The sequence below is a fragment of the Plectrocnemia conspersa genome, unplaced genomic scaffold, assembly GCF_051122295.1.
Source record: "Plectrocnemia conspersa isolate PC_06_02 unplaced genomic scaffold, ASM5112229v1 ptg000005l, whole genome shotgun sequence".
Classification (NCBI taxonomy): Eukaryota; Metazoa; Arthropoda; class Insecta; order Trichoptera; family Polycentropodidae; genus Plectrocnemia; species Plectrocnemia conspersa.
Genome location: NW_028277169.1, coordinates 32,425,042 through 32,451,524, shown reverse-complemented (window position 1 = coordinate 32,451,524; position 26,483 = coordinate 32,425,042). Strand labels below are relative to the sequence as shown.

Below are 26,483 nucleotides of genomic sequence, written 5' to 3'. Positions count from 1 at the left end.
TTGTGTAATATAATTTAATACACAGTCAATAATTCAAGAAGAATAAAATTTTATGATATCCATCATACGCTATGCGTGCACCTTCACACATAAATAGACCATTATCGCTTTTTCCTTCGTTCGATCCCAACAGCGGCGCGCAACTTACGGCACGCGTTCCCCGCCTCTCCCTTTATTATCCAAGACGCTCCGGTTTGATTTATAAGTTATTATGTTTCCACACGGGGAAGAGGCGTATTAAAATTAAAATAGTAAAAGGCGCATATTTCACCGGCGAAAGTAGCACTCAAAGGGCCGCAAAATGCGACATAATTTAAAAAGGGCTCGCGGAAATGAGAATTATGTAAACATAACTCGATGTTAAAAAATGTATCTTGTTTTATCAATTCCGTTGAAATTCTCCCAACTATAATAACTTTATGTATATTGAGGCATAAATTATCCCGGAGTGCACCCTGGAGGGTTTTAATTCCTGAAATTATTCCGTAATTAATAATAGAGTTTAGTTGAGACAACGAAACGATGTTCGCAACCGTGATTCTAAAACTGTTTTTAATTAAATTAATAAGATATCATTTACAACTATAAATATCTGGTTGAGGGTTTCAGTTAAATTATAAAGTACGGTACAGCAACAATGCATTGTTGCGATAACTGCGCTCGTTATAACCGTTAACAGTAACATCTAAAGTGATAACGTTATTGTGCTCTTAACGTTTTTTTTTACGTCTTATCAGTTTGAAAATGTAATACGTTGTTGTACGTTCTAACGAAGACATTTCAAGTCTCGGAACAATGCATTCTAGTCTTCTGATTCATAGATAATGTAACATAACGAATATTTATATATATGTACATACATATGTATAACATATATTTACAAACGTATTTGTAGTTGAGTCATTAACATAATAATTATAAATCAGTGAAACAGACTAATTTTACTAACTGTAAAACGTTATATAATAACAACCATTCTTTTGTTTTAATTATACAATAATTTCAAATAAAACATTAGATTTTTATGCATAATCGAATTTGCTCTTTATTTGTTCTAACCTTTACCGGACCGAGTGTACGAAAAAAACGTACGCTCCCAACGTGGGTACGGAAATACCCCCGATCTTCATACTAATTTTTAGACCTTTTCGACAAGAAATAATAGCATAAAATCAAGTATATGCATTTGAACAATCATTACATATATTAATATCATGGAATTATTATATTTTATAACATTTTATCGTTTTTTTACGTAAAATAAAATTACACTAAGAAGCGTCATCATCGAAGCATGTCATTTTCATCACTGTGGGCGGGCAGAACAGTGTCCGCTATCCCCACTACTACCCGATGTTGCGACAAGTGCTACTGTTTCTCAAACTATTGTATTAAAAATAATATATTTACTTACTACATATTTATTTTTTCATTTATAAATTTATGTGCAGGGCTTTACATATTATCATCAATATTCTCTCTCTCCGAGATCAATATCAAGTGTCTTCTCTTTATTTGATTCCCATATTTATATACATTGCACACGTGACGCATTTCCTTATGACACATTCCATAAGGTAACATGTACACCATCGATTTGTCCCTTCGATCGACCCTGTGACTACATGTGACGCATCATCTCTTTGTGACAAAGAGAACAAGTCTAGTACTGTTTCCAGTTTCAAGTGTCCCATCGATTTATGGTTTCGTTCAAACGAATGATACCGAATAGACCCCTTGTTTGCTCTAATTGCTTTAACATAAACAAACGTTCGTATATCATGATTTTAGGTCGATGAACTAATTACGTTGCATCGTTGAATTTGTGTCGCAATCTTATTGAATTATATAATTATAGGAATTCATAGATTCAAAATCAGAGTATATAACATAAACACCGCGCGTATTGAATAAACACTGTCTCAAAAATTGCAAGAGATCCGTTAGGTCCTTGGCGACACCGGAAATCATAAACATTCCAGAGCAATATGTATATCTCGTTCGCATCCAATAGATGAAATACACATTTTATGCATTTATAACCGAAAGTGTGGGCGAAACAAAAATATTTTATCCCAACTGCTTTTTCTGTTATGTTATGAATGCACGCAAAAAGACCAAAACAATAGATTTAATCGGAAATGTTTAATTTAAATTTTTATATTGCCTTTGATTCATTATTATTATTATTGTTTTTACATGTTACACTAAAAAAACACTATGTAATAAAAATAATGATGACAATAAAACTTCTTACATACCTAAATATTATGTAATTATGTAAATTTCATTAATAATTATAACACTAATATATAAAACGATGAAATCACAAAAACACGATGAAAAAAGTAAATTTGCCGTCAACTAAATACCACGCGAATTGAGAAGCGCAGTTTCGTCATCCGTTTCTTCGTGCGACACCGGAAATCGTGCGCATTCCAGAGCGATATATGTATATCTCGCTCGCACCTAATGGATGAAATACACATTTTATGCATTTATAACCGTAAGTGTGAGGGAAACAAAATATTTTATCCCAACTGCTCTTCTTGTTATGTTACGAATGCACGCAAAAATATCAAAACAATGTATTTCATCACAAATGTTTGTTTTTAATCCTTATTTATGTATGAAATCTACTAAAAATTATCAGAACATATGTGTAATGATTTAATACAGGATTACATATAATATGAACTTATTAACATTAGTAATTAAAAAGTTACAACGAAAAATAGCGACTTAGGGGACTTCGAGTCCCCCGCTTGGTCCGGGCTAGGCTAAGATATATCGTTTTAATACACATTTTGTTTGACAAAATACCTAAAAATTATAGATACATATTACTTTTATAACAACTTAAAGCTTAGTATTGCGCTTCGCATTCAGATAAAGAATTATTTATATATTTTAAATGTTTCTTTATTTATTTGCTTAAAAATTTATTATTATATGTTGTTTTTTACGAAAAGCAAAAACGAATTAATTTTTGTCGGTGAATAAATAAAAAAAATATAATTCAAAACGTAAAATATTTTATTAATACACTCTTAAAGCAACCAGAGTGAAGATATATGCATTACTTTTCTGAGCTATTAATTATTTTAAATTACGCGCTTATAATACTTCATGGATTTTTTTATTTTGTTACTAATATTTATATACAAACTAATAATTTTCGTGACATACTAGTTACAAAAATTAATTAAATATCCTCAAAAATCTATTGAAAATTATTTTTGTAGCAATTTTATTATAAATAATTTTACTTTTACTTCTTTAAAACATATTTTATAACATACTTTTTATAATAGATTGTTTGTTGTCTATTTAGCTAAATGTTACATTGAAAGTTCATACTAAATTATTATAGGTTACAGTTATTATATATTATTAAAAATCCGGTAATAAGAGTTTATTATAGCTGATCAAATTTAAAAATAATATAAAGTCATTATCTCAAACCCTAAATTCGCATTAATAACTGTGACCAAAAACGGTCATTCATTATTATTATTATTATTATTTTATTAATTTATTTAGCTTAATAGCTAATCTTTACATCTAACAAATTTAGTAAACATATATAAAAATATATAAAAAATACATAACAGAAAGAAAAAATAAAAATATACAATAATAAAGACTTAATATTATAATTTATTTCTATATGTACGAAGGTGTTTTTTTATTCCATTTGTGAAACCCGTTATATTTTTGCTGTTTCGGATTTCTCTTGGAAGACTATTATATAAATCAAAACCTCCGTACATAACTCCCCTAGCCGTACTCGTTTTCTTATACTTAATTATCTTTAAATTTTCTCTATTTCTAGTATTATATTTATGTACATCTTTATTTCTTATTAAATACTTATTAAAATATTCTGGTAACATATTATTTTCTAACTTATATTTAAATACTAAAACATTCATACTCAATATTTCTTGAACATTCAACCATTCTAATCTATCAATCATACTTTTACAATTAGTTAATCTATTTTTATTTAAGATTACTCTCATTGCCCTATTTTGTAATTTTTGCAACATTTGTTTGTCTAATTTATTAAACATATTTAATAGTGTTGCACAATAATTAAAATGGGGCAATATTATACTATTGTAAATTTTTTTTTTGTTTTTATACTTAATATATTTCTTACTAATTTTTCTACTAATTTTTTTTCAATATGTAATTACAATGTTCTTTAAAATTTAATTTTTTATCAACAATTACTCCTAAATATTTTATATTATCCACTATTTCTATACTAGAGTTATTTATTACTATTTTGGTACTATTATCTAACACATTTTTATAATTAATAAAAATACATTTAGTTTTATTCTCATTTAATTTAAGTACATTATTCTTTAACCATATTTCTAATATACTTAATTCATTATTTAAATTATTTACAATTTCATTAATGTTATCACCTATGCAATACATTAATGTGTCATCCGCAAATAGATGAATTTAACAATGGAGACATATCAGGATTTTGAAGGACCGCAAGAACATAGTAAATATTCTCCGTCGTTAAGAGAATCCCTTTGTGGCGAAACGTTTACGGATATCATAAAGTACCACATCCGTGACATTTCCGACAATGCAATACGACCTTAGACGAGCGAACGTCGCTTTCTAAAGGCGTAGACATATTTCGCCGTTCTACGAAGCGACTGCAGCGATTGACTGAAAAATCGCTGCACATATTCTATTCCTGGATATATAAGCCCGGACTCCGATGAGTCAGGGGTAGACGGTTTCCCATCATTATGGCCAAGCCTGTACAATACTTTTTAGATTGTTTTTTTATGATTCAGCCAAATGGTATCTTGAAAGATTAAATTTTAGCATAATGATTGAACAATATTAATCAGGCATATCTATGTATACATATAAGTGTGAAGTATTTTTATTGTTAGTATTTAAAACAGGGTCAAACAAAACACTTTGAATAAATTATTCCTCATCTCCTCCAAACGTCCAATATAGAACAATTTCTCTTTTCAAACGACCGTTTGTCTTAGGCGCTTCTTTTTCCTTTACTTCATCTGTAGAATCTTCCGATTTGTCCCAAATTGGAACAATCAAAAAGCGAGCAGTCGTCCGTAGAATGTGACAAAGGTCGCTCTCTTTCGAAAAATCAAATTAAATCTTCGAATGTTCTTGTTACGCAATTAAAGGCGGTGCCGTGACAAAATTCCCGGCTTTTCAAGATTGAATATTTACCCAAACCACTTTGATCCTTGTTTTTTTTTAATTACCTTTCGCACGAAAAGCTCCCAGGAAACCGAACAAAAGGGAGCGGATTAGAAAGCGTCCTTTACGCAGAGAATAATTTACATAGTAGCACAAAACATCGCTCACGCCTTTGTTCCATCTATATTATTGTACAATAATTCACATTCATGCTGAAATTTGATATGTCAATTTCAACTCAGCTACCATCTCGAGCGATTAATAACAATTCTAAGAAGAAAAATGTTATTGTACGTAGCACATAAACACTCCCACATACATTCTGTCCGAGTCCCGTGGACCTTGGATATTAATCAAGTTTACCTTTTGCTGTGGAACCAGCAATTGTGCTGAAGTAATTCTATACTCAACTTGTGAACCTTAGCTTTTGATATATGCGTTGGCTAAACTTGGAGAAAAAATATACATTTATATTCCGCTAAAGTGAATCAGTATTTTTTTATATTGTATGCAAAAATAACTTTAAGTATAGATCTTTATTTATTATTTTTTTATTCAGGCACAGATCACAGTAAAGTAAGCTCATTAAAAGAGTGCAGATAATCACTAAGAGCTATACAAAAACAACAACAAATACTATTATACTATTTTATACACTTATATAAATTAGTAACTGTGAATGAAACATTGTGTATTTTTTTTATATTATTACAAAATATTAATTTTATGACTAAAAAATTAATATGTGATTTTTAATATAACGATATTTTGAAATAGTATACACGTTTTAATATAATACATATTTAAAATTATGTAAGCGATTTAATAAACTTATGTAATATAGTTTAATTGATTATAAAAATTATGGTTAGGTCTCTTATATAACTAACTCAATCATAAAATTATTTAATGAATAATATAATCTAATTGTCTTATTAAATCTAAAGAACCATATAATTTGACTAAATAGATAAATTAAATTATAGTTGAAATCATAAATATACATTATTTAAGAGTTGGACTTAAATGTTTAATTTTTAAAAATTCCAAAGTTTATCCTTCGCAAAAAAATATAGAACCTCTTCGATTCGCATAAATATAAATAAATATTTTTATGGTATTAATAGAATTCAGTTGCAAAGTTTTGATAATATGAAGAATATATAAACACAAAGAATGTGTTCGTTTTCATCGCGTTTTCCAAATATTTGCACTATACCCACATACACACACCTAAGAAACTCCAATCCATCATAACTCCCTTTTGATTCTTGATACGTCCCAAACGGGCAAACTGAATTGATGGCCCCTTATACACTTTATATATTACATTTTTGTGGGTTTTGTTCGAGTTGTGCAATCTTGACGTAAACGACGCTTTAAAAAGATTCTCTTTCGTATAATATTTACGCCTCTCGGAAATAATAAACGTTCGAGAGATGAAGTTTCGGCACGTTGATTTAACGTCGGCAATTACTATTGAACGCAAATGTTTCTGAAATATCATTAGACAGCAGCTACGGAATAATTTACGTGTGATTAAATATTAATAGCAATCGATCAATCTGGATTTTCACGTCTTGCATACTGTTTATAACAATATGTACACAGATAGCGTTAAAAGCAAGATTTATAACGTCGCATTAAACTTCTCGGATTGGTATTAATCACCGATGTTAGCGACGATGCACAGTAGGTTAGAATCGACTTTAGACTAAATTAATAATATATTTTATTGTCATATGAGCCGTTGATTTTGAAAGTGAGGCAAGTCCATATTATGTTATTGTTAGATAAATAATGGTTTGCGTTTAAACTGATTTAAAAATATTAGTAAGAAATAATGCACTTATTTTATATTGTTTACGATCTTTTTTCATAAAAATTTTATGTGCAATAATTGTATTATATAAACAAAAAACATGTTTTTTAATAGAGTCCAATGGACTTACCTCACTTTCATAAGCAATGATTTTATAAAAATGTTGTGTTCCTGTTTTCAAGACTTCAAGTAGTGCTTTTTGCAAATCAAATCTAAAAACAACATAGTTTAGTCCTTTATCGTCCTGTAATGCTTGCACTACACTCTTTGGAAATTGTCTGAACAGAAGTCGGCCGAGGTCGCCGACTTCCGAGTAGCGGCCACACTGCCACAAATTTCATATGCCGTCCGGACGGCGGGCGTGGATGACGTACGCACGGAGGCTGCTCTCATGTACAGCTGGTATATTTGCGCGCGATCGAAAAATGTGCCAAATATTCCCAATTTTTAAATTGTCATATTATTACCAATACAATATCAGTGAAAACTTTTCGGTCGTAAATATTCAATTTACGCAAAATCTTTGTCGGCTTTTGCAAAATGCCATAAGGCATAAAAATGATACTTCAGAATACGAACACCACATCTGTGACTATCCTAGAGATTGTCGCCATCGATTCTAAAAAAGAATTCGTTATGGTGTGACATTTATATAAACCGATATAGGAAAATACATAAGGATATATAACGAAACGATTTTTTTTAACAAAATCAAGTACCACTAATTATTTTTAATTATTTAATTTTATATGAAAAAAAATATAATAACGATATCTGTTAGAAGAATATACTATCAAAAATATAATTCATCCCCTTTGGTGCCATAAAATATTCAAAGATGTCAGTAAGAGTCTGTTGAAGTCCCCGATAAGCATGTGGTATTATAACTTGACCACGTGACGTACGTGTTAACCATAGGACGCCTACGTGCATACTGAAATTGAACCGTGTTACTCGTTCTATCTCAGTTTGTGAAAAACCATGTCATTATCTCTCTCACTCTTGTCACTTAACACGCGAGAGAGAGAAAGGGGAAGTTTCTCACCGCTCGCGCTCGAAAGAGCAGCTCCGACTTCGGTTTCTTTGACTTCGGTCCGTTTGCCGACAATGTTCGGAAGCGCTCGAAGCTAGCCAAGTCAACTGAATTACCCCCACTTTACCTCCTGTTCTCGGTAACCTCAGACAGCTTAACATGTAACCTACAAAAAAAAATTTCTCCTCGTAACTATGAAATTTTTTTTTTTTTAGTAGACTTGTCTCTCTTTCAAAATCAACAAACAATTTATATCATTGACCAAAATAAATTACTAGTAAAACATTCACACTGTTATTTATAGATATGATTGTGAATTGATTAAAAACATACATTTTAAGATAATTTGTAATGAAAATGAACTCTTTTTTTAACAAAATGAACTTGCCCCACTTATTTTTAACGTCAAACTACAATAACAACGAAATGATCGATCAATAGTATCTTTAACAAGTTTTAAGTATACACTACGAGACTGTTTGTTTATTTATTTAAATCTATACATACTTTTACATAGTATATAAAAACCAGATCTTCTGAATATGTAATAAAGTTTAACTTTAGCTATTAAAATATTGAAAAATATAATATTTTTTAAATATTTTAAATAAATGAAATTAATGAATTGAAAAACTAGTTATTTTTATTCAGAATAAAACTGGCACGTTTTTTCATTCTAAAAATTTAGGCAAAACTTTCTTGAGCAATTTTTATAAATATTTTTTTTTCTTTAAAAATTTATAAAAATAATAAAAGGTTACAAAATCAGTTTTAAAATAATTATATAAAAGAAAAAATTTGATATCTTTGTTAAAGCAAAAGCGACAATAATAAATTTAAATTTCAATTAAACTTTTTTAAGAAAGTGACCAATAAAAATAGGATAAGAAAATAACGATTACCCTGTATTATACAATCGTATACTGGTTTTATTTGTCTTTAACGATATGCAATTTAAAAAATAAGGACTACTACTTTCGACAGATTTTTTTAAATTAAAATATATACTTATGTCTCTATGTGAATGCTGTAGTGAGAGTGGGAGCGGAAGTGGACGTAGTAGTATGAATTATTATTTCAATAATCATTTAATTGATTTGCTTATAAATTATATGTATTATATAATTGCAAGTCGACGTGAGTAATGTATATTTGTTTAAAATAAACAAAATTATATATAAAAGAAAATCGGATCAGCTCTAAAAATACAAAAAATACGTATTTAATTTTAGATGAATCCTCTGTTTTATTTCAGACGCCTATGTTTATTAAAGTTTTATGTTGAGAGTATATAATTAAATTTAAAATTATCTTTTTAAGCTTTGTAGTGTGAGCTAATTTGTGAATTAATGTCCTGTTAAAATTAATAATTAACTTGCTTGAGATATAAATTGTAGGTACTTTGGACCGAAATAATAACACCTGAAGTTATTTGTCAACATTATTTAATGAAAATAGTCACCAAGCTATATTATTATATTTTATAAATATAGTGTAATAAAATTAATAATTATATCAGAAGTAGAATTTTGCATGAGATCAAATGCATAATTTACATCATTAACTTGCTAGGTTTTAAGTTAGGCAAATTAACCCATTTATTGCAACTTCTACGTAGTAATGTGAAAGCCCCTGGCAGTGTCTTATATTGTTGAAAATAAATTGTATTGTTGGTAAGGAAGTAGGTCATAATAAGAAACAGCGTAGTATTTTTTTATATTTGCGAACGTCTACGACAGAACCAATTGTTGTATAAGGTGGACAGTCTTTATTTCATTCATCTCGGGATTGTTTAAACTCCTACCAACAGCTTGAAGCTGTTTTACTAGGTACATACAGTAAAATGTCAAGATGCTTTGTAAAAAAAATTCACCGAGAAAAATCTCGGAGGTTTCTAGCTTTTAGTATATTTAACAATATAACATGTAGCTATGCAGAACGATAAACGATTTAATGTGACTACGAGCCTTTTTTTGTATTTATTTTCCATTTGAGATATACTTTATTTTTAGATGTTGTCAATCGTTAATGTGTCGAGCAACCCTAAAAATATTCTAGCAACAGTATTATATACTATAGCAACTTAGGAATAAAATATTGTAGAAACGCAAAAGATCAAAAGCATTTAACCAATTTAAATAAAAAAACTTGAATTTGTAATGGCAGCATTTATGTCATTAATAAATGGAGGAACCCACGAAGGGGTGAAAGCGGTGACAATCGACCGCCAACTGTCTACAATCGCTAAAAACCGAGTTAAATCATCCGAGCATTTTTTTTCTTATTAACTCATTACATACTTTGTCGCAAACCTTCTCAAAATCCATATATACGACGTCTACTTAAATTCCTGTATCGAGAGATTTTGTCACTGTTTTGGTTAAAGACAGAAAGTTAGTAACAATGGAACGGGCGAGACATATAACTTGCCGAAAGTGATTGAAGACACTTAAACAAAAAAATATAGCAGACTTTGTGAAATAAATAATTACATTCAAGCTACAAATTTTAATTATGTATGTTTTATTAATTTTAAAATTGCTAAAGAACCACCAATTATTTTTAGCACCATATTTCAGTCCATGCTTTTAAATTTTAAAATGTATTTTGATGACATAATTGGTGTACTTTAAAATAGTCCAATCACTATTTCATTTAATAAATTGTTAAACTGTCTTTATTTATCCATTCACGTACCTGTGTGAATTCACGTCGATCCGAGCTTTCGTTTTATTCGCTTCGACCACGTAACTCCCTTTGATGTACGTGAATATTGTATGTTGGAGCGGTCCTTTTTCCAGAACATGGTCCGATCGTCGACGTATATTATATAAACATCGCCATTACCCTAACAATATTACAAATTCGGCCGCCCTTTTGTGCGGAATACGAATTTGTTCCCCGCAAAGGGCGTATCCGATCAATTACACTCTCGTGTTCTTATTTCGATATTAAATTTCGCCGCGGAAGCGCTAACGATCGTTATCCTCGGGAGGGTTATGTATGTCCTTGTTGTTGTTGATGATGTTTTTTGGGCAACATCTGCTCACTCTTGGGCCGGTTGAGCGATGATAAAAAAATTGTTATTAATGCGTCGAGTCATAGTCGCTGGGGTGAATTTGCGGCGTTGCTGACGCATCGCATGGCCTTTATTAAAAAAAAATATACTGCATTTGTATACTAATTAGGAATATAATAGTACTCTTAAACAACACATATAGGTATGTCAATTCAAGTAAAAATTGTTTAAAAAACTAAAATTATAACATTGATAGTAAATTTACTTTTAACATTTTTAGGTAAAATAATCTCATTGCAAGAATAGCATTATATCATTAAAAGCTTGTTAAAAAAATTGAACTACTACATTTTTAATAAAAGTAGCTCTGTAAAATATCTAAAAAAATTGACAAATCTTCAAAATAAATTACACGTATGATAAATTATATATAAAAACATCAGGAGATAAAAAAATGTATATGCTCTTAATATAACTTACCTTATTTAAATAAATTAAAGTTCACCACATTTTTTTGGTTATTCTTGTAAAATTGACAATTTTAGAATTAAACCATTTATGCATCAATATGAAAAATTTAAAGAAAATGCTTAATCTGTCAATGATAATATCTGACTTAAATTTGTAAAAAAAAAAATCAATGGGTAACAATCAAAATATATTTTCGCCACAAATATAAAATAATTTGACTTATATTTAAAATTACACGATAGTTCTTATATCATTAGTTTTCTGCTTTAAAAGCTAGTATTTTATATATTGTATTTTTGTTAAAATTCTATAATTTTCTATTAGAGAAAATAATATAATTTTTACCATTGATTATAAAATGAGATGATGATTCAAAGTATGTCTTACGTTGAATAAAAGCTCTTAGACACGAAATTTTATTTAAAGTGATATTGCAGTATTTAATTTTGCTTAATGTATTAACAACTATTTTATTCACTATAACATTATTATTGTGTAAATACTACATTATTTAATTTTGGTCATAACGTTGAGATACCCAAATATATATACAAATTTATATTATTATTTTATTTGTAATTAATTTATTTTAGTTCATTTGGTATTTATTTTATTTCGGCGAAATTCATGCATATACAGCCTTGGCCATAATAATGAGGCACCCATTAAAATGGTGTGTAACTCTTTACAATTTCATAGTCTTACCGAAATATTTTAATGATATATTAAAATTAAAAATATCCGCATATATTTTCTATGCAATCTAATTTAATATACTAATACAATAAATTAAAAATTTTTAGGCAATATTTGTATAGAAAATTTCTTTGTAATATCCATCATAAAGTAAGCAAACATTTTTACGCTACATTACACATCGTAATGCTGATTTTGAATCCTTGCCAGGAAATCAATTAAGCAAACAGCGTCCAACATGGCTGGCAAACATTAGAACCGATGATGAACGATATCGACAAATAATAAGTCGTCGACTTCTAAGCAAATACCATTTTAGTAGCATTTTCGGGATAATTTATCGGTCAACATTGCCTTAATATATTAATCAATCGAGTTATATAAAGACGTGGTAGGCCTTTTGTGGGAACAGGTAAGCGGGAGGCAGGCACCGGAATAATGTCCATTGTCATTCTTTTCACCTTAAGTTCGCTTACCTGCCTTTTAGGGCACGTCCACTTGGGTGGCAGCGGGGTCAGCAATAAAATATATGGCAAAAGAATCGTGTGGCCCCGCGGGTATTTTACCGACGGTGCATATGCATCATTGCGGTTGACGCGGCACGATATGCATATGCATCATGTGTAACGCTATGTTTTACCTGAGCTACTGGACATGAAATTGTAGCGTTTAGTTAGATACTCTTATCAAAATGGTAACCTTTATCTAAGGACTATCTGTCAGTTTCTCACCACAGTGAGGTACCGCAGCTAACAAGTGTACGAACACTGGACCCCCAATATTTTTGGTTATAAATATTATTTTTGATTCGTTCTGATTTTAGTATTTATTTGTATTTATGCATATATTTATTATTATTTTTAAAACATTGAAATAGAATGGTTGCTCATTCAATTACTTATAACTAAATTAAAATTCTTCTCTACTGGTAAATTATTAAAAGTGCAAGTTAGATATATGTAAATACATATGATACTAGCATATTATCGACCATTCCCGCGTTACTGTGTGAATTGGCACACTACGTGATCGACTTTTTTTTAATAAGTGATTAATGTAATTTCATCTGTGGACAAACTACGTAACATTTTTAAGTTGTTTAAAAATAGTTTCATAGCATAGCTAATCCGTGGAATTTCTTACACACTTCTTGAAAATATAATACTAAGAAAATATATATTTTACATGACTGACTCCTTGTATAATGTATTTATTTTAATTTTATAAATTAAAAATCATTGATTGTGTTGTAGCGCATTTTCGGTGTTACGTTCCTTTTTTTTAATTTAATAATATAAAAATAATATAGCTTGCTATATTTCTACGTTATTTACATAACATAAGTTATACAACAAAAAAAATTAATACATTGAAAAATCAAAAAAATCCGTTTTTGATCGTGGATTTTTTGCAAGAGGTGAATATTGTGAGTGCGAAGTTTAGTGAGTACAGACATAATATCGTCGCACAAAAACACGACATTCAAAGTTCACTAATCTTTATTTTTCTGACATTGACAATGTCAAGACGAATATTTATAAGTAATAAAATATAACAAAATATTTCAAATAGCATTACATTTGGCACTAGAGATCATATTATAAATGTGTAAAGTCACAGCGGAATGCGAAGCAATAGGAGCACCGCGTACGGTTGGTCATTCCGTGTGTTGTAAAATTTATTCCTAACTCGTAGGCCGTAGTTTGCAGTATACAACAAAATACTCTTATGTACAAAAAATGTATCACTATGAGGGCTGAAATAGAATAACTTAATAAATAGTTGGTGCTACGTGAATAATAAAAAATGCAAAGTTAATCAACTGTGTCTGGAGGTTTATTATTATTTACATCAATTATCTAACACGTGAGAATTTAATAAATAAAATGAAATTATATGCGGACGACACTGTAGTGTTTAATATTAAAAGCACGAAGACCGAATTAGAGCTAGACTTAATGTGGACTTTAAATTCAAAGAACATGTATTTTATTTACAGAGAAAAAAGCTACACGTATTTTAAATCATAGTATTTATAAGGTCAAATGGACATAATCTACTTTTTATGCTTTAAATTATATACAAAATGAATTTGTATAGTCACTATTTACAGATTGCTAGATGTTATTTTCATCGCTATGCTTCAGCAATTGTTCCATTTTTCTCATGTATTTAATATCATATAAAAAATTGTTTCCTTAATTATATACTATTAAATGCTGCAAGTGTTACATAATAAAAAAATGTATTCGAGTCATACAATTTATTTAATTAATTAGTGGGTTGCTTAAATTAGGAGTGTTTTGCAATTATTACATTTAGTTCAAATTATATGATCCTACATAAATTAGAAATAGAGTAACTATTTAACGCAGCAGTATTTTTAACTCTATAAGAGGCTATTTGACCAGCACGATAGATTGATAGTATAAATCGGTGAATAATACTAAAATGTTTTGGGTTTAAATCCCATGTGGAATTCAGTGTTTTTTTATTATTTAATTATGTCTAAGAGATTTAAATCAGTTAAAAGTATATAATTTTAATTTCGATCGATCATCATAGCTTTTAATAATAATTTATTGGATGAATATTGAGATAAATAATTACAATAAAATCAGGCTATAGTGTCGCGCTATTTATTTAATAGTTGTTGATTGTGTTTACACTGTTGTAACGCATTTTACGCCTTCCATTTTACAACGAAAGATTGGTAATATATAAACATATTGTAAAGTGAAACCAAATCTATCTAAGAGTCGTATATGTACTGAAGATTGAACTTTTGGAAGCCTTAAATTATTTATGTACTATTATCGATTGCTTATTACACAATTGCCTCGATAGCATAACTTACAAGCTAATTAAATAAAAGACCAAGCATACATAATCCGTTAAACTCTCACTAAACCTCAATAAGCACATAGTTGATTCCGCTTGGTTAGCTTTAACTTAGAATTAAAGGATTAAAATGAGCTTGGCGATCGAACGAAGTATTTCTACGTGGTTTCGTTGTATAAAATTGTAGTAAAAACTCGTTCGTGTATCGACCGAAAATAAAAATAAGCAAAAATCTGTAAACATAAAAGGCAGAACCGTGAAAAATAAAATCGCGACAAACGAACCTGGAACAGTGTGTTTAATGTGTCCGGAACAAGTCGACCGGCAATTCGGTCCTATGGGAAAAATCGCTAAAAAAAGTACCTAGGCAATATCTATCATACTATTTGTGTGTTGAATCGTAAAGCGGTTTTCTATCCCTGACGTCATGATTCGACGGAAGGAATTCGATGGTAATGGTTATTGAAGGATAGTTTAATTAGATGCTAAGTGATATTGCCACATCATGCAACACAAAGGGGATTTGATTAAGGATCCTAATATATAATATGAAGGTCATTCTAAAATAAAATATGATTTCTATTTATACAATAATCATTATGCAAATAATTATTGAAAAATACATATTTCTTTAAATAATAATTTTTTTTACCGGTAATAAATAAAGAGGATAATATTAAAACATATGTATTAAAAAAACGTTAGTTAATATTGCGTTACAAAAATATTTAATTTCATAGTATCATATATTACTCTTAAACTTTTACGGACATCTGATATTCTCAACAGTATTAAATATCTATGTGAAAAATTTTGTTCTTTTAAATCCGTTGTTTATATTCATCTTTATTATATAATATAGTATTAGTGAAATAAACATTAATACTAAAAATATAAAATAAAAGTTAAAGCAAAAGTGGTTCTAGTGAAAACCGGATTATTTACAGAATATTTTTCTTTGGAATTCTTCGTAAAAATAAAATTTTTATATAAGATTTTAATGTATTTTAATGAGAATTTTTATTTTAATCTTTACTTGGTTATTATTAAGAGTCAAGTATCAAAAAATCCTAAAATAAGTGACGCGAATACTATTAATAATTTATTCACACTTAGTATTTTGAATGTAAAGCAAAATATATTAAAATACGAATCGTTTTAATATTAAAATCAAGTACGACGAAATATTTATTATGTACAATAAATATCTTGGTCTAAATTTAATTGAGATAATTCCTTTAGAAATATTTCTGTATTTAAAAAATGATATTTGTAATATATAATTATATTTTTGTGATTTAGTATTAAATAGTAGTAACAAATTATATTTTTATTAAGCTTTAGGAATTAAAATTAAATAAAAAAATTGTTTGCTTTTTATAGTAATAGACTTATTTATATGAATGTTTTCAGTATAATACGCTATTTCTTTAAAAATATTTGCTAATAGTAAAAAGTATTTTAAATGATATTTTAATATTACCTAAAATGCAGCACCCATTTTTAGATTTTTAATAGATAACATGTATTTTATGATACCGACAATACAATTAAAAAACTAATTAAATTTTGATTCATTGCGTTTTTAACACGCATTTGCATATTTTTCACTCAAGTGGTTTTAATGTATTAAACAATTTGACACAAACTAAAATTAAGGCTACATAAAAAAATCTTAAAATACAAATTTATAACAATCAATATCTCTTATTCAATGTAGATGCATGATATAATATACACTTATTAAGTATTATTTTAACGTTAAATTATTTGCTATATTATTAATTTTTTACTATTGGAACTAATGTATATTTTTTTCTTTGATTTCAGGTAATTTACCATGACTTTTATTAAAAATATGACAACAACGTTAGCAAACACAAAGTTTGTAAGTATTCAATATATGTTCAATATATTTAACTATTCAGACTAATTTATGAATAGTTAAATAGCTATGTTTCTCGTAAAACTATCATAAATCCTTAGATATTGAATAGAAGTGCTTGTTCTTATTAAAAAAATATAGGTAAAATCAAAAGCTTATATAAAACTTACTAGAATAATAAATAAATACTTTTATCGGGTTACACGTAGACGCGACTCTGACGATTCATTTCGGTACATGTTTTTTCTGGAATTTTGTGTGTAAATAGATAGAAGGTACTTGTATTCGCACTTATACATATATTTTATAGAACCATGTTTAACTTTTTGTAAGTTGTATGTTATAAACAAACATGATATGCATGTATTTGGATAAAACTAAAAATACTGCTCTTCAGCATTATTAATCTCTTGGCATCTCTATTTCATTAGTGCTTTCTCAAGTAAATATTCTCAGATATAATATTATATTTCAATATAATTATAAAAGTAGTTTTATTTATAAAAACATCACCAGTATAACATATTTCAGGTTGAATATAAAAAAATTAAAGAATCTATTCAGATAGAAATATTATAAAAATGCAAATGGGCTCCTTTTAAGATTTTATTTTATGGGCTGTAAAAATAGAGCTTTGCGTCTTTCCTTTTTTTCTGTTGGTCGTAAAAAATAATGAATAAAATATATTATTTAATTTTCACAATGGGAGCCCCTCAGCGTCGCCGCCTTTGAGAATCGCCGAAATTTCCCAGAAAGCCACCAGAGTTTGTTCTCTTGAACTAAATTGATATTGCACTATCTGAGTCAACCGCACACACTTGACCCGTTCTGGTCGTAAATTATGCTTAAAATTTATATAATATTACTAATACCATCGGAGAAGAGCAGATGATGAGTTCATAAACATCGTAAAAGTGGCACTCTTCTCGGTTTTATGTGTGAATAATTTTGCGATATACATAATTAATTAATTTATTCAGATATTAAAATGGCCATTACGCGTCATTGAGGTAAAATATATCAATTTATATATTTTATGGACATTGTAGCAATAACAATGTATTAATAGCAACAAAAAATATACTAATAATAAGTAATGCATTAGGTAATTACTCTAAACAACCAATTTGATTTTATTCAGTCAATAACAGTATTTTAATAATTCAATACTTAGTTTTATGCTCTATGTTTGAGTATTAAAAGCGATTTTCTTTGGTAATACAAGTCAAATAACTTACGGCAAAGTATTAGTAATTTTTGTATGTTTTTATTAATTTATAAAATAAATTATGTATTCAAAGAATAGCTTTATAGAATAATTTATATGGAAATATTCGAATAATCTTTATTGCTTAAAAAAAATAGGGTTTTTTATTTATACAAATTAAGCATACCTGAAGAAATACTTTGTAGTATCAAGATTACATATGTATGGTCCTGATTTACAATCTTATAAACGTATATTAATTCAAAATTTATTTATTATTACCAGAAATGTAGAATTCAGCAACGTAAAAAAATATTTAATATTTAGTTTTTTCGGTTAGTTTCAAGTTTTTATCTTAAGAATATTTTGTAAATCTTATTGTTGTTTAAATATCTCATTAAAGCCTTATTATTATTTCACTTTAAATTTACACGTATGTTCTTAAAAAATTCGAAATATACGTTTCAAAATTATATGTCTAGATTAAAATTCGAAACTTAAAAAAATCACCTAATGTACTAATATCACTATAATTTTTATTCAACGAAACTAATAAATGCTAATAGTATTTGCTTCTTATTGTTAGTAACTAATCTCTACGCCTTAAGCATTTATTTTATGCAATACATTTTCAAGTGCTAACTTAATGTTGCATTTGCCTTTCTACATATGGTTTAAATATGTTGAAATAATAAATTTTAATCACCATATTTTAAAAATGTGTTTTAAGAAAATCACAAATATGATAAAATATATAATAAAAAAAAAACTGTAAAGCAAAATTCCGAGTATCTTCTTTTACCATTGTCTAATGGACAATTACGGTTATGCCAGTTGCAATTACTAATGAAAATCATGCTTTACACTATATTATATAAAGTATAATACAGTAGATAGGTTTATTAGTTGTTGTCTTTTATGGTGCAAAATTATAATGAATGGTTCTGCTAATGTTCTTTGAGTAGCAAATTTTTGCACAGACAATTACAATATTGGGTTTTTGGCGTATGCATCTCCAAATTTTTTTGTATAATTTTAATAATATAATTTTTCACTTTTTATATCAAAATAATCTGTTTAATTTTATTTTTGCATAAATATTTCGGTTCATATTATTTTTACCACTAGCTAGTTTTTTTAATTTGATTACACCCAGAAATACATTATTGTTAAATCGCATTGTTACCAGAGACTTCTAATCTTAATCACACATTATTATAAGCAATATTTAAAATAAAATGTTTATTTAATAAATCACCATTTAAATATCAAATAAGTTATTCAATAAGTTATTTGAACATCCAAAAAAATATATTGTGGCCTAAAACGAATAATTTGTGCATTAAAAGGAATAAGCTGTGCATTAGTACAAAAACTTAAATTAGTTTTAGGTTTATGTTTAAATAGCAAATGAACATTTTGTTACAGTGAACCAACAACATTCAACTGTTTGCCTGTATATATTTTCAGGCTGTATGTATATCCCGAGGACGTACATAATTTGAATATCTTGATTCCATATTTGACCTTTTATGATTCATATATTGCCTGAAACCTATTCGTCCACGAAAAGGAACCAAACTTTCGTCGATGCAAACAGTTTCATGAGGGTTATAGTGTTTTTTAAAATTATTGTTCAACTCGTCAACCAGATTGGATATTTTCCACAGCCGGTTTTCTGAATTGGAAGTGTTATTGTCTGTGAAATGAAGCATTTTTAATAAGATCTCAAAGCGATTTCTGCTTAATTTAATAAATTGTTTATGATTGATAAATTGCTTTAAGTTAGATTAGAGTATGTTTTCCGGCTGAGGGATCAATCATCCATGATTATTATAATTCAATCGCGCGACTTTAGGTATATACGTATGTCTTCTCACCATACTTTAGGATACCAGTTGTATTCATAATCCACTTAAAAGGTTCAGGCACCATAGTCAGCAACTGTTGATAGATTGATGAAAGGCCTAATATAGTTTTATCGTGCAGTAGTAAAACACTGGTAAATATTCGAGGGCGCCATGGTGGCCACTAATGGCGGACACTTATTCTACAGAGCCATGGTGGCCATGGGTGGCGGACACCCCCAATAACACGTTACGCTTGCATTTTTCAACCACTAACTAATTTTTTATATCATTTATTATTATATATGCAATATCCAGTCAAAATTCGTTTTGGCCTGGACAGTATTTTTCAAAATTTTGGTTGGCAGTTAACGTGTTAAATATCAAATAAGTTATTCAATAAGTTATTTGAACATCCAAAAAAATATATTGTGGCCTAAAACGAATAATTTGTGCATTAAAAGGAATAAGCTGTGCAGTAGTACAAAAATTTAAATTAGTTTTAGGTTTATGTTTAAATAGCAAATGAACATTTTGTTACAGTGAAGTTATATTTTTAATGGAATGAAAAAGTATGATTTTACTAATATTTTTATTGAACAAATATGTATTTATTTAATGGTATTATTTCAATGCACAGACAAATGTTACTTAATCTTATATTTTATATTTATATAACGCTTTTTTTTGTATTTTTGTAATGCACAGATAATTTGTTTTATGGAACAAAGTATTTATTTAAATACATATATCCCTTAACATAACAATGCTAAATCAAACCATATTAATATTAGGTAATGAAAGTCAATTTTTATTAAAAAATATCTTGATAATGTTATGATATTTAAAAATAGTTGTGTCAATTGTTGATACAGATTATGTTACGAAAGTGTGCCGATGAGCTTTTTAAATCGCGCGCTATTGCGTGTCGTAAATTTATTTTACAAACCAGTTTTTGTGTCGCTGAATTGTTTTTGCATAAATGCGTATTTTATTTTTTTAAATATCGACTTCTTTTATACGCCTCCTAATTATGGTATTGCTATCATTATATAATTAATAGTTATGGTATTTTAAAATAATTAGTCATGATATTATAAATAAATATGTTTCAAAAGTTCATTAGATGCCAGGAACTACACAAAAACAGACTTTTAAAAGCTATCGATTAATATAAAAAAATCTTTGAGAGACTTAGATAAAACACGAATGACCTCGACTCAATTATGCATTGTTTAATCTATCATTTGTAATTATTAGACGGATTAATCAGATTAGTTGATAATTAGTATATTTTGCGCATATTATTTATTTGATTGTATTGCTTTTTATATATATACAATAAATTAAATCATCTATAGATAAATATATATGTATATATAAGCATACATTGTAAAGGATTACAAAACTTAAATACTGATTACAGTTAAATAATATTGCCTTTATAGAAAAACATAAAAATACATGAAAAATTTTAAAGTTGAGAACAAAATATTTTACTATTTATCATTGTTCAAAGCAAGAATAGTCATTGAATTTACGCTTAGAAAGTCAAAGAATTTTTAATAGCAGTGTTTAGTTTTTATTTAATATTCTGTAACAGAAATATATTGAACATACATATTAAATACTAAGTGAAGTGAGCTTTAAAAAGTTTTATATTAAATTTACTGAAAATGAATATAATATTTTTATTGTAAGTTATTTTTAATGTTATACTAGTTTTCAAAACATTTTAAAAGTTTTGGTTATTATAAAGTTAAAATGAGTGACATTGTTATATTATTAAACAAATATTATGTAGTCTTATATTATTACAGATTTTAGTTTAACATTAAACATTAACGTAATTATTTGCTTTTTAAAATATAATTTAAATATATAACATTGTTCAACATTAGGCCTTAGTTTTTATATTTATCTAACAAGCTTAAATTTGTTGACTACATAAACATTTATTGAAATTTTCAATTATCATTAGCAAAGTGTAGAAGTAAACATTTAAAATTTATAAATTATAAATTATAAAAATTACATCAGATTTTTATGCTTATAAAGAAATGTAAAACAAAAAGATTTTTTTATTTATTAAGTTTAATTTTGCCACATTGTTAAAGCTTTTAAATTACATTACATATATCAAAGTTATTCGAGCGGACCCTTTAAATCTGATATTGTTTTAGAACATATGTTTATTATGGTTGCTTCTTTGTGTGCAATATTATACGCGTGTTTCAAACATATTTTTGTGCATACTCACCAATATTGTATGTAGGTAAACGTGTAATTTGCATTTAATGAATACGGTACACACGTTTTCCAATTACATGCCCTTACCGTACATATATAATTTTATAACATGATATCGTAATAACTTACACAATGTATACAAACATACACATTTAAATCAAAATACACCGTAACGACAGTACTGCCAATACAATTTTAATACATTAAAATGTTTGCGTGTCACCGCGAACATTGTCACAAAGATCGTAATCAATTTTTCGTTATTTTCATACAAATACAACTAAATTATACATCGGTTATTAATAAATATTTTAATAATCACGCAAGCCATTGTGAAAATATTACCAGAACTTAACATGTAATTAAGTACACATCATAATGTATAAGTACATAAATCAGGATAGTCTTTAGGTCAAAATTTTGCTTTTATCGCGTTTTATTTTATGAACAAATAAATGAATATATATTATTCATATATATGTAAAGAAATGTAGATGCCGCTATAAGGCGGTAGAGTTGAAATAGCACGTCTTGTAAGTCAAAGAGTCTTTGCTGGCATGTCGAGTAGTTTAATTGTTGGCTGTGATTTTTGTAGAGCAGTTGGGATTTGTCAAGATGTGTTTGTGATGCTTTTTGTGTGATTCAATGATGACTATTGCGTCGATTCAGTCTCTTGGCTCGCCTCTACTGCTGTGACTTTATGTCGTCCTTCTAGATTATTTTTTATTTTTATTTTTTTTTATTTTTTTTAGATTAAATTAAGACCATCGTGGCCTAACAGGTTACCCCAATGCGCCACGATGGTCGAAAACAAATTTTAAATTTATAAAACATAAAAAACGTATATATACATAAATAGAACATACTTAAAAATAATAAACATAACAAAAAATTATAAAATATTAAAATTAAATGATATAAACTGGATCAGATCCTCGTAGCTAACATTAAATAAGTCAATATGTAATGCCAGCGTATTAAGGAGCCGGATGGCCACAGCTATAGGCGAGTCGGCAAGTGCGGATGTCCTAGCCCTAACGGCCATCAAAAGAGGTCTCGATCGTGATTCTCGAAAATGTTCCGGAACCCAAAACTGGAATTCCTCGAGAATAGCTGGATTGTCGACAGCACCTTTTAGTAATTTAAAAAAATGCTTAGCGACATACAGCTTTCTGCGAGAAATCAGCGAATCATATCCCAACGCTCCTAAAAGAAAGGCGCTGGGATATAAGTACGGATAATAACCAAATGTCCTTTTGTAAAGGTATCTTAAATACCTTTTTTGAATTTTTTCCACTAAAAGGGAATATTTGGCTATTCGGGGATTCCAAATTATAGATCCCGATTCAAGAATGCTACGAACTAAGGTGTCATAGAGGATGCGAATAACTGACGGATCGTCAAAGTGAAAGGCATTCCTCATAACAAAGCCGAGCATCTTGGAAGATTTATCACAGACGTCGTGTATGTGTAGAGAGAACCTACATTTGCTCTCGAAAGTGATTCCGAGATCTTTAATGGAAGTTTCTCTAGTCAAAATGTTACCACCGAGATGGAAGAAATAAGCTGATGGCGAACGGGATCGAGAAAATGACACAGTATGGCACTTTCCGACACTAAAGGGCAGACGGTTAACGGAAGCCCATCTCCACAGAGAGTCTAAATCACTTTGTAGAGAGAAGGAGTCCGCAACAGATCGAATGCATTTATATAATTTTAAATCATCTGCGTACAGAAGAAAACTTGAATTTTTAATTGCTGTATTTATGTCATTAATAAATAACACAAAAAGCAGAGGTCCCAGATTGGATCCTTGAGGAACCCCCGAAGGGGTAAAATATTCTTTTGACAATCGGCCACCATAGGTTACAAACTGTCTACGATTGCTTAAATAACTCGAAAATAACCGAGTTAAATTATCTGAGCAACCGAGGTTCGACAATTTTTTTAATAATAACGTATGTCAAACTTTGTCAAAGGCTTTCTCAAAATCTGTATACACGACGTCTACTTGAATTCCGGCATCGAGAGAAGTTGTCACAGTTTTGGTGAACGACAGAAGATTAGTAACAGTGGAACGGGCAGGACGAAACCCGTGCTGTTGGTCTAATAAAACTTGCTGAAAGTGATTGTAGAGATATTTATGAATAATTATTTCAAATAATTTAGCAGGAGCTGACAACACTGCTACTGGTCTATAATTCTTTATATATAATTTGTCACCCTTTTTATGAATAGGGGTGACTTTTGTACATTTCCATAGATCAGGAAATGATGATGTTTTGAGAATCAGATCATAAATACATTTTAGAGGAGCAGCGAGACTTACTTCGCAACCCTTCAAAATAAAATCGGGAATTAAATCAGGTCCAGAAGAACGCCCTGTCTTTAATTTATTAAATCCGTATTTAAAATCTGAGTGCTCAGTTTCTTTGATGGTCAGTACTGAAGACCAAGAACATGAAGAAGGAAGCAACTGAGCAGAAGGCGTAAAATATTCCTCGAAAACAGAACGAAAATATTGCGCAAAACCGTCAGCTATATTTTGTGAACCGTCCAATGTTTTATCGTCGAGGTTCATCACTTTCGACGTCGACTGAGTAGCGCGTTTAGTGCTAATGAATTTCCAGAACGCTTTGGGATCATTAATTATTTGTTTTTGGCAATTTTTGTAATGATTGCGATGACAGGAAATTATCAAACACTTAACGCGTGCTCTTAATGAACGAAATTCCTCGAGAGCAGATGGATGTCCCGATCTCTTCCATAACTTATGAAAGGCGTGCTTTCTTTTTAGCAATGAGATGATCTCATGAGAAAACCATCTAGGATATGACACGTTAAGCACTTGAGGGCGCTTTCGAATAAAGAGCTGGTCGAATGCACAATAAAGAACCTCATAGAAGGCCGCCAGGGAAGATTTAACATCAACGCACCCGCCAACTCGGCTCCAGTCCATACCTAAAAGTAAATTATTTAATAAACCAAAATCTACACAATTTCCAAACGACCATCCGAAATCATTCCGATCGCTCACGCATTCCAACTCATTCGTAGTTATGCCATTTTTATTTATATTTAATTTTATCATTAGCGCCGGGTGATAATTATCTTCCGACACCAATACGAATTCGCTCTTAATTACTATGCAATTATTTACATTTGTATAAATTAGATCTAATTTGTCACCAAAATTATTATTGACACAATTTATTTGATTTAAATTTAAAATATTACTTATTAAACTTATGTCAATATTGGCACCAATGTTCGTAGGTAAATTAAAATCACCTAAGATGATACATTTTTTCTTCAAAAAATATTCAGATTCCGATTGAATCTTACGAAAAAATGCAGCAGTAACGTCTTTTAACTGATTTGGCGGAAAATATAACACGCATATAACGATTGAAGCTCGTTTCGTCTCGACGAGGATCCAGAGATGTTCTCCGTCAGCTTCGAGATGCGCAAGCCTTCGCGCACGAATTGAATCTCTGCGGACAGCTAAGAGCACACCTCCGCCTCTGCTGCATCGATCTCTTCTAAACACGGTGTAACGATCGTCGAAGAGCTCAGCGTTCAGCACGGAATCCGTCAGCCACGTTTCCGTTATAGCGATGATGTCATGCTCCTGTGCGTAGATAGCGGAAAGGAAGTCGACGGTCTTGGAATTTAATCCCCTTACGTTTTGATAAAAAATCGAAAGGGGATCCATCGAACGCTTCCTAGGAAGGTTTAACGCCTTTCCGAAATCTCCATTCTTTAAATGAGCATCCAGATGGCCATAACTCTGGACACATAACCTCATTTAGTTTGGCATCAGGAACTGCAATTTTGAATGATGCATAACTTGTGCCCTTTGTTATGATTTTCGATACCGACACTTCACATGAATTTAGTTTTTCTTTTAGATATACCATAATTGCATCTTCGGTTGTATCCCGGTGTAAGTAGAGCACGTGTAGATGTCTCATTTTTAAAGCTGCTCTTATTAATCCATCCTGTTGTCCAGACCCGCGAAGAAGCTGAGTGCGCGCTTGTGTATTCTTCTTATTCTTTCTGACTTCGGTCCAGGCAAATGGCGAGACATCGGGCACAGGCGTTGGGGTCTTCTCGGTAGCAACCGAAGGAGCTGAAGCGTGTCGTCGACGAGTCGGTGAGACAGCGGGTTGTATTGGTGACGACGAAATTGAGCCTCTCA

At 29.3% G+C, this 26,483-nt stretch overlaps 2 protein-coding genes across 4 annotated transcripts in view; one reads left to right on the top strand and one right to left on the bottom strand.

Moving 5' to 3' along the window:
* LOC148235453 (uncharacterized) overlaps positions 1-26,483 on the top strand; it is a 598,142-nt gene that overhangs the window by 274,372 nt on the left and 297,287 nt on the right. The gene's annotated exons all lie outside the window — the stretch shown is intronic.
* LOC148235454 (uncharacterized) lies at positions 1,682-26,262 on the bottom strand. The gene is made up of 2 exons (XM_088185922.1): positions 24,729-26,262; positions 1,682-1,753 (listed from the first exon to the last, which is right to left on the bottom strand). The coding sequence occupies exons 1-2, from the start codon at positions 26,088-26,090 to the stop codon at positions 1,682-1,684; spliced, it is 1,434 nt and encodes a 477-aa protein (XP_088042048.1). The 5' UTR covers positions 26,091-26,262.